At 40.3% G+C, this 17,534-nt stretch overlaps 1 protein-coding gene across 1 annotated transcript in view; it reads left to right on the forward strand.

Moving 5' to 3' along the window:
• nbas (NBAS subunit of NRZ tethering complex) overlaps window positions 1-17,534 on the forward strand; it is a 146,667-nt gene that overhangs the window by 56,357 nt on the left and 72,776 nt on the right. The window contains exons 27-38 of the mRNA XM_053886996.1: window positions 602-664; window positions 2,568-2,690; window positions 2,756-2,858; window positions 2,970-3,047; window positions 3,240-3,394; window positions 6,560-6,672; window positions 8,274-8,387; window positions 9,929-10,042; window positions 13,152-13,309; window positions 13,382-13,462; window positions 15,671-15,850; window positions 16,227-16,340. Of these exons, the coding sequence (XP_053742971.1) occupies window positions 602-664; window positions 2,568-2,690; window positions 2,756-2,858; window positions 2,970-3,047; window positions 3,240-3,394; window positions 6,560-6,672; window positions 8,274-8,387; window positions 9,929-10,042; window positions 13,152-13,309; window positions 13,382-13,462; window positions 15,671-15,850; window positions 16,227-16,340 (1,396 nt within the window). The remainder of the gene's footprint in view (window positions 1-601; window positions 665-2,567; window positions 2,691-2,755; window positions 2,859-2,969; window positions 3,048-3,239; window positions 3,395-6,559; window positions 6,673-8,273; window positions 8,388-9,928; window positions 10,043-13,151; window positions 13,310-13,381; window positions 13,463-15,670; window positions 15,851-16,226; window positions 16,341-17,534) is intronic.

Below are 17,534 nucleotides of genomic sequence, written 5' to 3' on the forward strand. Positions count from 1 at the left end.
GTGATTACTCAGACTTACTGTTTTGGAAATTGCCTTTCCAGCTCAACATACGACTGATATCCTAAGTCTAAGACCTTATATTTGCGCCCTGTGCAGTTTAAAATTCATTTTTATTGCTTTTTGCCGTGTAAAAAATCTCATGTTTCAGCTAAGAATGTAATTGAGGTAGGTGGGGCTTCTAGACTGCTGCAAGGAGAGACTAAGACCTTTCGTGAACAGACCAGTGGGTAGAGATAGTGTGTGTTACAAAGAGGAAGCTGCCGTGTGCATGAAATCAGGGCACTACACTTGTTCGCTGTCACACACACACACACACACACACACACACACACACACAAGAAGATGTTTCATCGAGGTCAGTACTCTAGTGAGAGACAGGGCAGCCTGACCCGCAATCCTCCATGTTTTATTTTTAATTTTCTAAGAACCCTACAAATGATGGCCTACAGCTACACCTACACACAAAAAAATACTCAACACCGATAGACAAACAATGCTGTGCATCCAAACGTTTTCAAATATTTATGTCACATAAAAATTAAATATTTATTCAGACATTTAAATATGCATTTTCTTTATTCTCTCTCTGTTTGATTGACAGGCCTGAGAGTGATCGCACCGCCTCGCTTCACGACCGAGTCGACAAACTTGAGAAGCATCTCAGGTAAACTTCTTCAAATAAATCTGTGTTTATTTGTCTGTGGTTGCCTCCCACAGACTAAAAGCATACAGAGTTTAATTGACAGTGTGTCTACTTTGTCTCTGTGTGACTTGCAGAGTTCTGTTCAGGGTGTCCCTTGCCTCTCGCCCTATTTGGCTTGGACTAGGTAGAAGGACATGTTACTGTTTCGGAAATATAATTAGTAAAAATATTATTTCGTGTCATGAAAATGAAACATTGAATCATAAATTATTAACTATGACAATCTATATATTTTATATGAGGGTCTATTGGTGGCTTTGAATGTGCCCGCTGGAACACAGGCAAACTCATGCACCGTGGGCTGTTTGCACACACCACGTAAATATGTGTCCGCGGCTGTGCTTTTCCTCTTTCCTCCATCAATCACACTCCTTTACAGTTCCTGCCTATACCCATGTCCTCCCTCTTCCACACCACTCCTGTGCTCAGTTCTTCTCCCTGATGGAAGGGGGGGAGTGTGAGAGACTGAGAGACGCAGTTGGTTTTAACCCGTGGCACAGAAAATGCCTGAGGCTGCTGCAACTCCAAGGGATTGACAGTAGCTTTTTGATATAGTATGTGTGCATGTGTCATCGGTGTGTGCTTAAATGTGTGTTGATTTTAGTATTGCATTTTTTTTTTTTTTTAGCACTGAGGGGTTTTTACCAACATACTCAACATTATAGACTAAGAAATTTGCCAAGTTTGATAAATAATTAATAATAAAATAATAAAAGTGCTTTCCCACTGACAAAGTCCAATTCTGTATGATGTTCTATGTGTTGCTTTTATTTACTCTACAAACTATGTATTGGACTATTTGTTATTTAGCACAAATATTCATCAGTATTTTGAAAAATAAGTTTAGAGTTTTTATTTTTTTTCATTTTTTTTTGTACATCAGATTCTTCCACTGGAAATTAGTACTTTTTTTTCCCCAAAATATAAAATGTTAATAATCTAATATATGAATGTAAAATGTATTTTTTGTAAAATGTATGTAATTTTCTTTCTAAAGGTGTTTTAGTAGTTGTCAAAGACACATCAGAAAAAGCACATTTTCTTAACATGAATATAATTTTAGGTTTTGGTTTTCATGTCCAGACATTAACTCTGTCTAACTATCTTGAGGGAGATTGGTTTGTAGAATGTTAATATGCCAAACTAAAAGAATGAATGTTTATCTGAGTGCTTTGCTTTGCTTCTGCTGCGTTTCAGTCATTTGTTACCCAACATTCATTCAAATAATTTATTATCCGAGAAAAAAAGTATAGCTTTTCTTTACAATATGGTTCAGGCTTGTGTCTGCTTTCCTGTCAGAGGACTTGGAAGCTAAAACTGAATCATATTTGAACGTTGACCTTGACCTGATGGTGCGAAAGTGGAGGTCAGAAGATGCTGTAATCTCAATGAAATTTCTCTTGAGTTCACAAAAGGCCTGCACTTTCCTCGTATTCCCTTGCACCTGTTATGGGTGCTAATCAGATGCAGCAGAGAGTGAACATCTGTAGCGCCACGACCCTGTTGAGACTGAACGTGGGGAAAAAAAAATCTCACCTGCAACACACCCATTTATTAGCATAGCAGCACACCAATGAGTTGGCGGGTAGTTCATCATGTCCTCCTCTGTCTTTCCATTCACTTTCCCCATATGCGCTGTTGTTTGCAAATGACTCTTCTCTGTCAAAATAATGAACACCCCCTCTCTTAAAAGTCGTCATTTCGACTGCCTCTGGATTTTCTCAGGTTGTGTCTCCTGTTTATCTTTTCTCTTCTGATGTTTTGAACTCAGCCATTGTACTCCACACCTGAGAAGTTGATTAATGTTTTGAATAATGACCCATTCTGTGGCTACACGCTGAAATGCTCTGTGTTTCTCTTGTAGTGTGGTGGAGGTTTTAGAGAAACACGGTCTGCAGAAGCCAATTTTCTACGTGAGGAACAGCCAGAACAGCGAAGAGGAAGCTTACCAGCTCATGGTCAAACTTTGCCGCCACACAGGACGAAAGTAAACAATCTCCTTGTGCCCTAGCTTTCACACAAACTTCTCATGTTGTCATGTTGTTGTCTTAGAAACCCACCAGTGAGTGAGACACTTTGGAGAGGCCTGTTGCAGGATCTGCTGGACATACAGCAGACTGTTTATACCTGTGTGAAGCCAGAGAAGTGCCACCAGGTACTGTAATCCCCTCTCATCCTTGTTCATCTTCCTGCTGCTCTCACTGGTACTCTCATTCTAAAATAGCTTTTTGTGCATAATTTGTGTCCTCCTTCTTGACTGCTGCAGATCTTTGTGGAGTCCCTGCTGTGCTCCAGTCGCATAGAGAACGTTCGGCTGGCAGGGCAGCTCATGCATTGTTGTAAGGTATGTGTTATCGCTTTGGAGCGTTTGGCATATATTGCAGCATATTGAAAGCCTACCAATATGGCCTGTGATATTTTGCGTTCTCATGTCAATTCTATTGTTTTAAAATCTTGGTTCTTTGATGCGACGCAAATTCACACACCTCATGCTCATTACGAGTTTTAATACTATTCACCATATACCCGTCACCAGGCTAACCAGGACGTCCCTGTCAGTCTGTCTTTCCGTGGGAAGGGCTACGCTCTGAAGGTCCCCTACGAAAGCAGCGTCGAACTGGTGTTGGCTGCTGCCCGAGAATACTTCAACTCGTCGACAACGCTGACGGACCCGTGCATGGGTTTGGCAAGGTGAGAAATAACACTTCCAAGCTGGGAAAAAAAAGTGAGGAAGTAGTCGCTTTCGCTGCCGACAAATGTGAACCAGAGAAACAAAGCAAGAAAATTCACACTATGGGAAAAACACATATTGAAATTTTGAGTAAAAAAAATACACACACACAAGTACAAAGCATTTATTTTTCTGTAGAATGACTGATTATTTCACAATAGAAAATGGACTCATTCCACCTGAATTTCCCAGGCAGGTGCATTGGTTGGTGGTTCTGTCTTTTTTCCAATATGATTGTATTGGAATATAATTTAAATAAACTCATATATAGTAGTTAAACTCAGGTATAGATTCCAGGGATTTATTTTATTGTGAGAGGAGATTGTGTTTGTGTTTTCAAGGCAGACCAAGAATCAATAATGGAATTCAACCTTCTCTCCTCCACAACATTCCATGAAGTTGGTGTGTGTCTGTTCCCTGATCTCTGAACACGGAGGGAGGCCAGTTGGTGTCCAACCTTACAGTCTGTTAGTGGGGAAGTGGGGCAGTAATTGGGTCGTCACTCATTTATAGTAACTAACTCTCAGACACCCTTTCTCGCACCTCGCTTTGTGACCCTCCAAGCTTGTTTGCTTGTGTGTGTTGCACAGTGAATAGTCGATGAGGACTGGCTGTAGATATGAAATAAGATGGTTTTATCCATATACTACGACTACTGCTACTACACCTAATAATAATACATGCTTTAATAAAATAAACAATTCTGTGAATAAATAAATGTGGACATATAAAAGTGATATGTAGAGAATAAGTGTATGTATATGTATACATTTCAGAAATCATGCATAAATGTATAAAAAAAATAAAAAATATCTTTTTTCTGGTTCTCAATTTGTATTGATTTAATTATTTTATTTCATTTATTTTAGCTTTTAGCAAATCATTTATTTTCTTACTTATTTATAATTATGCCATTGTGTATCAAATTTGGTTTCCTTTTTTTCCACGAATAAATTGTAAAAATTGTACGAAAAATTTGTTACCATTGTTAAAGAAGCAATGTAATGCAACTTTTGTTAATGATGAAAAACCTCCCCTTTCCTTTTTTAGTCATCAACCATAAAGGTAATTTATTTCGTATTTATATTATTATTATTATTATTTATATTTTTAGTATTTATTTAGTAATTTGTCGCCATGGCATTTCATGATATGCAGTTCATTCTTTTTCTACCTTAAAATGGCTCTTCCTGTATTCACTGTGTCCTTCTTCCATGTTTTTATATGGCTTTGCATCAGTTAATTTGGGCAGCTTTCTCTTCACTCTCTTTTCACACACACACACACACACACACACACACACACACACACACACACACACACACACACACACACACACACACACACATATTCAACAGTCAGTCCAATGCATTAGCCCAGATTTTTTTTGTGTTTTTTTTTCCCACGTTTTTCTGCCTTTATTTCTACTGTAAAGAAATCTTGTTGTGTTGATAGACGGGGACACTTGGATGGTGCGAGCTCTCATCTGTTCCCAATCTGGAGCCAGTCTGTTTTTAAAGATGCTGGCTTTGTTTAGATGGTGTCACCACATGCGTCAGAAATTCATCAGTTTTCTCTGTGATTGTTGTTGTTTATCTTGTCACTGTTCCAAGAATAATTGAAGTGTCTCTGCATCCCAGAGATGAGAACGGTTTGGATTTACAACAGCCTCCGCCAACGAAGTTATGTTCTTGCGAGGATTTTTTTTTTTTTTTTTTTTGCAAAATAACTTGATACCAACTTTAATGAAATTTTTAAATGCTGTTGATGAACTGACAGGTGCTTAAATTTTACGCCGCTGCCGCCCCGTTGCCCATACCATACAATGCAAAAAATAAATAAAAAAATAGGATTGTGATATGATTTTATTCTTAATGAATTATAAATTCACCTGTCCATGAAAAATGGATTAGTTTTGAACAATTCTATTCACTTTACAAAATTCAATGTGTACGTGTAAATGCATCCATGATTATTTACAGCTTCTTATTTATCACGTTTTTCTCTGGTCTTTCTGTTATTGAAGGTAGCACACACATCTCCACACAAACGCATCGCGTCGTGCTACATATGCTAATAACTGGCTATAATCCTATTAAGCGTAATGAGTGCTGATTGTGTTGAAAGAGAGAACTCCCCAGTCGCCGATCCATCAAATGTGACGCCAACGTGGCAGTAGGACCATTCCAGTCGTCATTATGCATTAGCACATTATAGGAAATGAACACACTTGGACTTCAAGAGTGACTGTAGCAGACACTTGAGCTGGAAGTATGTGGCTGATAGCAATACGGGATGTGAGTCTCTTCCAAAAGATAATTCGATAAAACCCTTAAAAAATTTCAAAAAGGATCATGAGGCGAACGAATCTGGATCAGAACAAGCGATGAATGATGGGTGGACCCCAAAGCTATGGTCGTAAATGCTAATCTGTCCACTGAGGATATTGTGCAACACTATCGTCTTGTGCTCACAGTAAGGCTACAACTAACAAATGTTTTCATAGTCCACAAGCCCTTGGTATATGACGTCAATGGCCGATTTGTCTGTTTGTTGTGTTGTAAATAGTTTTAAAAAAAGAAAAATACATGAGTAAATTGTTGTAGACACGTTTATAGTGTTAAATGTTGTTCCAAACATATCAGTTGCTTGAAATGTGGTTTCATTTGGTCCTGCAGCCTCCATCATTTCTCTTCTTTGTGCAGATAGTGAGCTCGAAAGAGAGTGAATATGTTGTGACTCGTAGATGCGTCAAGCCGTTTGCATCTAATTTAATAGTTGACTATTTAGACTAGTTGTTGCAGCCCTTAGTTTCTAATAGTGTTGTAGTACTTGAGATCGGTCTTTGTTTCAAGACCACTTTTTTAGGGTCTCGGTCTGCGACTGAACAGAGAAAACTGTTCCACAATTGCATCTTATCTGGAGGATACCCAAACACCAATAAGGTGTCTGAAGACTGTCAAGCTTCAGTCTGGTGATGCTTGTTTCAGCTGACACCCAACTGGTTAACCAATGTGGTCTCGACCTCCGGATATCATGTCCCCATGCGGGATAATGTCTTGGTCTCAGTTGGTGTGGTCCAAGTTGTTTTGTGTTTTACCACAGCTCATTGATTTTCCTTGCAGGGCGTGTCTCCAGCTGATCACAGACTGTCCCCCTGCTGTTCAGGAAGAACTGGACCTCATCAGTGCCCTCAGCCAACTGGAAGACTTCAATGTCAACATCCTTCCCCTGCAAGGTTTGTTTACCGTCTGTATGTTCTGCATTCAAACTGCTGATTCAGAGGCGTAAAGAAGACCCTTCATCTTTCAGCCTTCCTTCCGTCCAAATTTCTTGTCTGTCTAAAGCTATAATTAGAAACAACATCTGCCTGGCGTCTTAATTAAGCCTTATATCTCTTGTTTCTTTCTGTGTGTCTGCGGGCTCTCTCTCGCAGTAACTTTATTTTCAGTTCAATATCTGAGTGGCAAAGATCGCTATTCTCCACCACGCTCTCTCTGACAATCCTCTGTCACTACTTTACTGTTGCACTTTCTAGGTAAAGCTCACAGCCGAAGGCAACCGCTGAGCCGGGTTGAGCCCTCACCTTGGCGCCGAGGTGTTGTTTGCCCTCTGGGCCGCGCACCCCTCATAGCCTCCGCCTTCATCAAGCTGACAGCACAAAGCGGTGTGACAGATCGCGCAATAAGCCCCACCTGGCTCCGCGCTTCCTTTCAATTACATATCTCAACGTTTTTCTCTTTCGCACAAAAACTTCCCCAGTGCCTCAACCCTCAGCCCCTTGTGCCCTGCTGTCTGCTCACATTACATTTACACCTCCCTTTTCTTCTTACCAGCAAGACAACGTGAGAACAGTTTTTTAAAGAAAGTAAAAGACGACTTCCACAAGACCAAAAAATGCACTGAAAGGGAAACAATTCAGCTTGTAAAAGAAAGTAATTGTGTGTTTTATTGCAGTGTTATACCCATTTTTTTTAGCTCAAGCCCAGTCTGACACCCACATTCTGAAGTGTCTCCCCACAATATTTTTTTTACAAATATCACGCTGTGGAAAGCCAAATATTCACCCTACTTTAGTGGAACGCCCCCCCTTGAGTGTTTTTGATGCTCTCGTTTGAAGTTTTAGCATAAGTAATATGTCTCCTGCAGCCCTCCTGCAGCACCTGAGGCAATGTTTCTCACACCGCAGTATTCCCTGCAGGCTCCGCCCTGAGTCATGCCATGCCAGCAAGGATGTCAGCAGGGCGCAGTAACACTGGAGGTGGAGGAATTCAGCAAGCCACAATGGAGGCTTTTCCTCTTGGTTTGGCGATAGTATTGTTTTTTGTGTGTGTTATCGATGGAGCTTTTCAGTTATAAGCTTCAGCCAAGCCAAATGTAGATGCTCCATCAAGACTGTTTTGTTACTGATATAAAATAAAACCACGATTAGTCAGTTTTAATGCTTGGGTACCCCAACATATTCAAATTGATTATGGACTTTGAACTGTCATGAACCCCACAATTTAAAATGTATTTTTTCTTCTGTGATTTTAAAAACCCACTGCAGTTGGACTTTTCTTTGGGGAGTATTTTACTGTACTTTAAAAGTGTAATAAGAGGATTTATAAATACTGCAATTGAATTCTAAATAATATATTGTGAATGTGCCGACTGAGCCGGTGATGTTGATGTATCCCTCAGCAATGTTTTGGAGTGTGCAGTTGGACTTCAAAATGTGCCTTGCTTTTCAGATCATCTGACTGCAGTGTAATTACTTTGAGAAATTCATCAGTATCTGATGAAACTTGTTCAGGATCAATTATTAACCAACAATATCTCCTGGCTTCTATCTCCCAGTGCGTATGCGGTCAGAAAGGCTGTCTCTCATTGAGGAGTGCATCACCCACTGCTCCACCGCCTTCAAGCAATCCGCTACTCTTCTCAACCTTGCGTCACTGCTTCGAGTTGCAGGTACCCTCGCCCTCCGAACCACACGCACCCACTTGTGGCCTCATTACGTCAATTTGTTTTTCAATATCGTGTCACAACTTTGTTTTGGGGGAGAAAGTGTTGAAAGCTGGTGGCAGTGTTGCTCTAAAGCTCGTGAGATTTAAGAGTGGATTTCCTCCCACATGAGCTTCACCCCAGCAAGCGTGGGGTACTTCTAGAGAGCGCTGACAGCTCAAGTACCGTTGGAAAGCCATCTCCACAAGTGCATGTGGTAAACAAAAACAATATTGAAGTGCATAATTTCCGATATCCTTTTTTTTATCGGAATTGAATCATTCTTTTCAGGTCACTACAAAGTGTCCTTTTTATGCTCTGATGGCATTAAAATGTAATAAATATATGAAGGAATATATACACTATGCTAAATTAAAGTGAATCCCAAAATGGTGCAATTCTTAAATACTATAAAAATTGACAGTGCTGTTTCGAATTTTTATTTTTATTTTTATTTTTATTTTTATTTAATTTCACCTCTGTTACGACGGCCTATTCTGGCATGTTCACCCTTAAGCTTAAAAAAACATCTCTCTTTCTCATTACAAATTGAAAACAAAAAAAACAAAAAAAGAAGGAAAAAGAAAAATTTTCTTTTCTATTGTATATTATTTTGCGGTAAGCTTCGGACTAACAACTTTATTTAACCACCATAAAGAGTAAATCAGTAACACCAAATTGAAAATCATGAATTATTTATTATTATTACAATATACTTGAGGGGCTGTAAAAAATAGAAGGACAGGTAATTTTTAAATGAAATGTTTCTTAAGTGTTACAGTATAAAATAGAAAAAAAAACTGTAATTAAGTCATGGCATTACATGTTATATATATTGTATGTTATTTATAAGAATATATTTCAGAGAGAAAAGAATGGAAGATAAGTGTAAACTTCTAGTTCAATTTGGAATTCAAATCGTAGTTGTGCTTTTGCTTGGATCTCACAGGGGCTGTGTGAAGGCAAAGAGCCGCATTTGGCCCCCAGGCCACGCCTTGCCTACCTCCGCCTCTACCAAACATTAATACATCAGACATTATCCAGACCTATTACAAGTAAAGCACGTGCAGAACAACAATCAGACTGACGCTCGCCGGCTGGCTCTTTTATTCTTGAGCTAGTCCTTTGATCTCTGCAGCACCTACACGCGTTGAACACTGGTTTTGATCAGTCTTCTTATGAACGGACCGTCCTATTTGTTTACAAAGCTCCCACACCGATGAAAAACGATGCTTCTTCACGTAATCTAGCCGACACTGGCCGAGAGAAATCACTCAAGAAAAACCAGACTGTAGTTTTTAATATTTCATTGTCTGCCGTAGAGTTGACTCTGCAGTAACCTCATTTATGGTAGACATGGATTAATATTTAGTGGGAGTCTGGTCTGCGCTCTGATGAATTCAGATTACCGACCATGCCCTTGATGTGCGTGATAGAGTTGCATTATGAGATTCATTTAATTCTTCACTGTCCGGCTTCAAGTGAAAAATGCCTGTTTGCGTTCTCAGGAGGTGACGAGGCTGCGAGGAAAGGTCAGGTGCTGACCCTGCTAGCAGAGCAAGCCCTCCAGTGCCTGGACTTCAAGGCGTCCTACATCCATTGCCAGGACCTCATGGCTGCAGGTTTGTTGTTGATGTTTGTCTTGCCATCTAATCACGGGAAAACAGCTCTTTCTTGCTGAGAGGTATTGAATTTAACCTTGTCTTCCTCTGTGGAACAACAAAAACAAAAACTTGTGATTGTTTTTCAATGTTTTTTTTTCAGGAGAATTAATTATCAACAGTTCTCTTTCTATTTCAACGGGAACATTACCTTTGTAATAACACTTAAGCAGAGCATCTCTGAGCCATGAAAATTAAATTCACAAACATTTACTTGTGATAGATAATGGTGAAATAACTCATTTATTTCCTTCAGTTATTACTCATAAGCTTTCGTTCAGCGGCGCTTTTATGTCAACTCTGCTCACATTACAAGGGAGTTGAACCAGATGCGCGATAAATTGCGTGTTCGTGTAGCCAGGCAGCAGCAATATGTGTGCTGATGATAGTGATGTTACACTTTATAGTTTTGCACTGGTATTTTTTCTTTTTTTTTAACTTAAGTTTTACTACCTGTGAAACATTTATATCCATGATAGGATTAATGTTTTGATAGAGTCCAGCTTGAAAATTTGTTCAGGTTGTCGCTTGTTGATGATGTCGCACACTGTCACACCATCGACAAGGATTCACTTGACAGTAACAGTATGGTCGATACAGTGTTCCTCTTTCTCTTACAAAGAGGTGTTTATAGATTAAATGAATGGATATTTTTTGTCCATTATATAGGTTAATACATGTTTGCAGATGACATTGTGATCTGTGGTGAGAGCAGGGAGCAAGTGGAAGTTAGAGAGGTGGAGGTGTGACTTAGAAAGGAGAGGAGTCAAGGTTGGCCGCAGTAAGACGGAATACATGTGTGTGAATGAGAGGGACCTAAGTGGACAGGTGAAGTTACAGGATGTAGAGATGAAGAAGATGGGGGGTTTGAAGTACTGAGGCTCAACTGCCCATGGCCATGGAGTTTTTGAGAAAGAGGTGAGGAAGCGGGTGCAGGCAGGATGGAATAATTGGAGAAAAGTGTCAGGTGTGGTGTGTAACAAAAGGGTGTCTGCGAGGATGAAAGGGAAAGTGTCCAAAACGGTGGTGAGGCCAGCAATGTTGTATGGTTTGGAAAGAGTGGCACTGAGGAAAAGAGAGGAGGCAGACCATCCTGGTCACTCCCAGAGAGAACCAGGTGTCAGGTGTTAAGGAGACAAAGTCAGAGAGGCTAGACTGAGATGACATACAGAGGAGAAGATAGCAAGTCCATTGGTCGGAAGATGTTGAGGTTGGAACTGCCAGGCAGAAGGTGGAGAGGAAGGCCAAAGAGGAGATTTATGGAGGTGGTGAAGGAGGACATGAGGTTTGTAGGTTTGAGAGAGGAGAGAGGGATATGGCGAAAGATGATCCGCTGTGGCCACCCCTGAAGAGAGAAGCCGAAAGAGAAAGAAGCTATAGGTTAATACATGAAAAGCTAGAATTTAAATATCTCCATCACATGGCCTCAGTAACACTCACTGTTTATGATGCTGAATAGAGCACCTGTGTTGTCCAAAAAAATATGCCCTTCGCTCAAGAGACTTCTTTTGTTGTGCCTCAATACTACTTGGTTTTTGCCCACATGGCTTTCCTGTGTGATGCTGGCGTGTGACCCGTTCACAGCGCTGTAGTCCAGTGACATTTTTGACTGGTCAGAACCTTGTTCCGTGAGAGTGCTAAATGTGAGTCACTGCAGTCAGTGGCTTTGTCATGTCCCCTTGTCATGTCCCCACAGGCTGCTGAAATAGTGCCCAAATGTGGCACTGGCCTCAGTGATATTAACTATTCAGCAAGCAATAAAGCCTGACTTTATTGCTTTATTAGTTATTGCTTTGAGAAGGTTAAGCCCGTTCTGTTTGCATAATCAATGTTGTCTTTATCAACAACATTGATTACTCAAATATAGCCTGTCGAGAGATTGAATACTAGACATACATTAATTTCTGAAAATAATGCGAATGATAATATTTTAAAAACTAGATGAGGGGATTTGTTCATTTATTTATTTATTTAAGTTTGAAAATGTTATCTAAGAACAGGACCACTTGTTTTGGAGTACGGTCAAGAGAAGACTGGTAAGATTGAATATTACTCAGAAATTTCACACTTAATGATTTAAAAAAGTCTCTTCAGATTTGGTCTTCACTAAAACAAAATAGAGTCTGCCTCAACTAAGTCAAGTCTGCGTATAAATGCAATTGATTCTGAGAAAAAGAAGAACGAAATAACTATTCAGTTTGAATAAAATTACTATGAGTTGTCTCATGATGATAATGCATGTATCATGATATAGTTTTTCACGTTTGAGGATCAAACCAAGATATTAATCTCCAGTTGAGCTGATCTCTGAGCAAATTTTGAGCCAGGAGTGACATTTTGTCATCAGGTTGTGTCGCTCATTGTAGTCATCAGTATCAGTGTACACAACTGAAAAATATGCCATCTCTGCCAGCGGAGGATGACTGTATAGATCTTTTTCAAATGATATATTAAGGTAATATCTCTGAGCTGCATTCATAACTGACATTTTTATCTCATAAGAAACATATTTGTTTTTTTTTTTTGTTTTTTTTTAATCAATAAACTGACTAGTTGCAGTGATGGCTGTTTGTATAAAACTGATGTCAGGGAGAAAAGAAATATCGTGTAATCTGATATGCAACAATGTGCCCCAAATGCGCTGGAATAATTGAATCTGTGATAGATCGGAGGTGCGTTGGTGTTTGTTTGTGTGAGGAGTCTGAAATGAAAGAAACCAAGTCGTGACAACTTGTCTATGTGGAGGATGTGGAAGTCTACATAAAAATTTGGTGAGCGTGCAAGCTTGCCCCTGAGACTATTGTCATTTTGAAGTGTCATATCTGATTTGCATATGTCTTGCAATGTTCATGTGCGATTCTTCAAGGAGCGTTTCCTTCTCATTTCGGGGTCTTTTAAAAGGATATTTGACCCCAGCGGAGCGCTATAGAACTATAGAAGAAGATATTTTCCAGTGCAGTCAAACAGCCAATAAAATAGTTCTGTTTTTTTTAGTTGACTTCTGAGGCTTGTAAATTCTGCTTGTTATTCTTCTACCCTCATTTCCAACACTGTCTGATCTCCCCACCAGGCTACAGTCCAGCATGGGATGTTTGCAGTCTGCTCGGTCAGTGTGAAGGCTTTGGCGACCTCGAGGCCCGACAGCAGCTGTTGGCCTTCTCGCTCACCCACTGTCCTCCAGACAACATCCACAGCCTCCTTGTGGCCTCCAGTGATCTACAGACTCAGGTTTTTGGTCTCTTTTTCTGCTCTTTGCTTTTTCAGACTTTACATAGCAACTCATCTTTCTCTGCCCTGTAGGTTCTGTACCAAGCAGTCAACTATCAAATGGAGCCTGTAACGGAAAGCGGACCAGGGGCAGATGAGGTGGACAACTCCAAGGTTTGTTTGGGTTCTTGTCTGTTCTTTATCCTCATGTAGCAATGTAAAAATTCCATTACAGCACAGGTGTGATGATATATATGTTTGTTGTTGATTGATTTTCATTTCTCACAATTTATTCTTGTTTTTTTCATGTTACTCCATTTTTGATGAAGTATGAATCTGTTACTGTTGTGATGCGTTATTGGTTTATTTATGCTTTCTTTCCTGTCTCTTTTACCAGCACCAGTTTTTTCAGATGCGTTGAGTGGCCGTTAATCTTTCATGAGATGGCTTCTATCCCTTTTAGCGCGGATTCTCATTTGAAGTGATCTCTTGTCATTTCAGTCCCTTTATGTTCCTACCTGCTCCTTGGCATTTCCCGAGCCTGTGGCCATGTTTACAGGCTTTTCTCCAATTTGATTCGCAACAAAGCACCTGGCTTTATCATGGCTTGCCCCTACTCACTCTGCGACCCTCACTCCCATGGTGCATGAAGTATTGATGACCGCCTCATAAATGGTTCACCCGAAACCATTCAACCCGAAAATGTGGTCTTTAGCCCCCTTATGGCTACAGTTATATACAGGTTCCTGGTTTTATTTTGATTGTGTGGCTGTAGAATTGTTGCAACATGGCTCCTTTTTTCCAAGATAAAGTACACATCCAATATTTATCTGCTGTCCAACATCACTGTTAGTTTATAAGACAAGTACTTGTGTTATTATGAACTTATTTTTCATTCCTGATACCTGATTCATTCCTTATATACATATTGCTTTGTGTGGTTTCAAGTGAGACTCATTCTTTATTATGTGAAACAAACGCAACTAGATGCAGCTTTTCTGCACTACTTGAACCAGTTACCAAAGCCCTCATGTTGCGTTCAAAAAGCAGGTCAGTCTGCCAGGGGCAGGTCTAAAGTTAGTGGAAAGTCACCATGGCTGATCACAGAGGCAGAATGGTACTCGTCATCTACCGTGGAAATATATTTAAAACAACAATAGATTTGCCCTTCCGCTCCTTCAGAGGCGTCTCAGCGGCGACAGGACTATCAAGATGGGTGTTGTGGTTGCACAACAATAGCACAATCTCCAGTTTAATGAATTTACCACTAATTGACTTTTAATTAAATATTGCAGAGGCAGTCGCCCTCATTATTTTTAGTTAGGAGTGAAATTGATTCGATCTATTGATCTCCTCCTTTGGGTCATAAAGCAACGTGTAATTAAGATGTGCTCAAGATTTGACTGAAGCAGCTTCATTAGCCAAGAAATTTAAAGTCTGGTAACTTAAATGACTAAGTTAGTCCGTTCTTTCAGGCACATCTACTTCATTTCCCTTTAAAATATCTGCAGTTTTTTTGTACTTTTATACCCATTGTACTGCCAGGTTCTCCTATTTCTTGTCGTTCAGGTAACATCCAAAAAACATCACATCAGACTTGTAAACAATACCTTTCCTCTGCTCATTCCAAAACTAAATCTGGCTGAGTGAGCGGCCTTGTGCATTTTATTTCCTCTTAAACTGTCTTTTTGATGTGGTGATTTATGATGAGTGAGGCTCTGGGCTGATGAGGCTTCATGAAACAGGTGGCGCTCTTTGTTTAAAAATGATATAAAGTATCATTGAAATGGCTGTTGAATTCCACGGATTTTAGAGCAGAGAGTGTGGACTCTTTAAAGAAGCCAATGTTTCATGAAGCCTCATGAGCACATCACTATTTACGATAATGTAACTACTGTAGTTTTATTGGACCTGTTTGATTCCCAACTCCAACTCAGTAGAAGGCTGTTTGATGAAGATGAGTTTCATCGGGCATGTTTTGGCAACTGCGTGACATGGCGGTCAAGCGATTTACTTTTTTTTCGCAATGCCAGCTGTTGTACTCTGTATTTTGTGTTGTTTAATGGGTCAGTGGTTTGTGCACACTGGCTCCTCCCCCTGTCCAATAGCAAAATTGTCCCCGGATGTGAGTGTTTTGTGTGCCAGTAGTTAGAATAGGGTCCCCACCCTTGTGACCCTGTAACGGAAGGAAGGGTCATGAGTGGGTCACACATATACACGTCCCTTCTGATAACCACAGTTATCAATTTAAATCTTCATGCGTCAGCGTTGCTCAGACAAGCCATACTTCAGCACAGACTGCTCTGTCACACTGGAATAATGCTGTTGTCACTTTTATTGGTCGGCTCGTTCTCTCATTGCCGTCGTCCGCTTTGCCCTCAGGCGTTTGCTGCTCCCACCGCGAGCGCTCCTGTGGGGACAGCCGGTGATTTGCTTCACAGGACAACAGCCAAAACCATGGAAGTGCTGACCACGACAGGAATGACCACCAAGGCTGTGCTGACCGCAGTCAGTGATCACCGCTGGTGGAAGGATTCGCTTAACTATCTTCGGCCATTGCATGTGAGTGGACGCCTGTAACAAGGAAGCCTATTAGGTCATTTCCAGGTGAAGAAGCGCAAGAAAACAGTGTCACCTGGCTACCCCTCCTCTGGCATTTCCCAAAACAGCCAATCAAAAGCTCATCTCCTGCATAATTGATCGTCCATTCATATTTTAATATCTGTTGCTCGCCAGCGGCTTGACTAGCCTAGCGGACGCCTGGCTTGAGATTGATGGTGTCTCTTGACTTGGTGCTGGAGTGGGTGGGCTGTGGAGATGGGTGGAGGGCTTGTCGAGGGAAGAGAAAAATGGCGAGGAAGTGAGGTGTAGGACAGTGAGAGATGACAGGGCTACGGGCATGTTTTTAAAGTTTAATGATGTTTTGATGGCTCCTCAGGGTCACGGCGCTGGAGACGCCAGCCGTGAAGGGGTGTGCGAGAACTCCAACCTGGAGCTTCAAGGCTGTAGCTCTTTTTATCAGGAACTTATTGATGATCCCTATGTAGACCCGGTAAGTGGCACAACACCACCTGACTTGAGTCATATTTTTTTTCTTCTTTTTCCATTCCTGTCATTTCTCTTCACTCCTACGGCTACTTTGTTAATTTGTTACCGAATATGCTCTAGTAGGCTCACGACTCAAGGCATTCAATTAGTTTCCTCCCTCAACCTGAGAATTAAAATTTCTGTTCCAAACAGCAAAATGATTGATTTAATGAAAAAGTAAAGTCACAGCCTCCAGCGATGTGCAACAACTATCCATTCAAGTTCAAGAACTAAGGATGAAAAATAGCTTTTAGTTAGTGGAACAGATGCACGCTCCAAGCCATCAGTCAGTGAAACAGTGTCCAAATTTTCAGAGCTCAGTAGGTGGCGCTCTCCGTTTAAAAAGTGATTTGAGGCTCCATTGAATTGTTTCTTCGAACCCAAGGGTTTTGGGGTATAGAGTACCATCTAGTGGGCTCAGAAAATGATGACATTGTTTCACACAGCCTCAACTGCCTATTCACTACTTACTTGTATTGACCCATTCCGTCTCATGAAGAATGGTGCCTCAGAACAGGAGGAGGAGTCTCATCCGAAGACTTGGTGCACCCAACCCAGTTACATAATTTGAAGTGATGGGAACTGAGCTGGCCTTTGATTGGTTAGTTTCCGCTCAGTGTTTTTTCATGTAAAGTACTATACAATTTACAATAGTTCAATGATGCCAAAATATATCTTTTTATTTTAACAATAATGTGAGTGACATAACATTCTAAACTAGGGGTACACTATTTGATCCCGAAATGGACGGACTTGGACTTTGCTCCGACCGCATTCAGTTGAACCTATCAGATGCTAAAACAAGCAGCGTCACACTGACAGTAGCTGTTTTTAATTTTATATTTGATGGATATATACTATATGTGTGATGGATTGGTTAATATATACAACAAACCTTTTTCATTCGACTTCAGTGTTTTAATAGCATGGTAACAAAAATAAAATATTTGTTTAAAATGGAGAACTATATGTGGTTGCCATATTTTTACTTTTCTTCTGGTTTTTCGTTTTGTTTTGCTTTAAAAATATTAAAGATGCATAAAAAAGATGGTATCGACTTTGAACTGATTTGAAATCTACATGTAAACGACTAATATAGCTGTAAGTAGAGAGAAAAAAAAGCCTATTTCACCAATTGGAAGTGGAGGCTGGTGAGTAG

The sequence above is a fragment of the Synchiropus splendidus genome, chromosome 15, assembly GCF_027744825.2.
Source record: "Synchiropus splendidus isolate RoL2022-P1 chromosome 15, RoL_Sspl_1.0, whole genome shotgun sequence".
NCBI lineage: Eukaryota > Metazoa > Chordata > Actinopteri > Syngnathiformes > Callionymidae > Synchiropus > Synchiropus splendidus.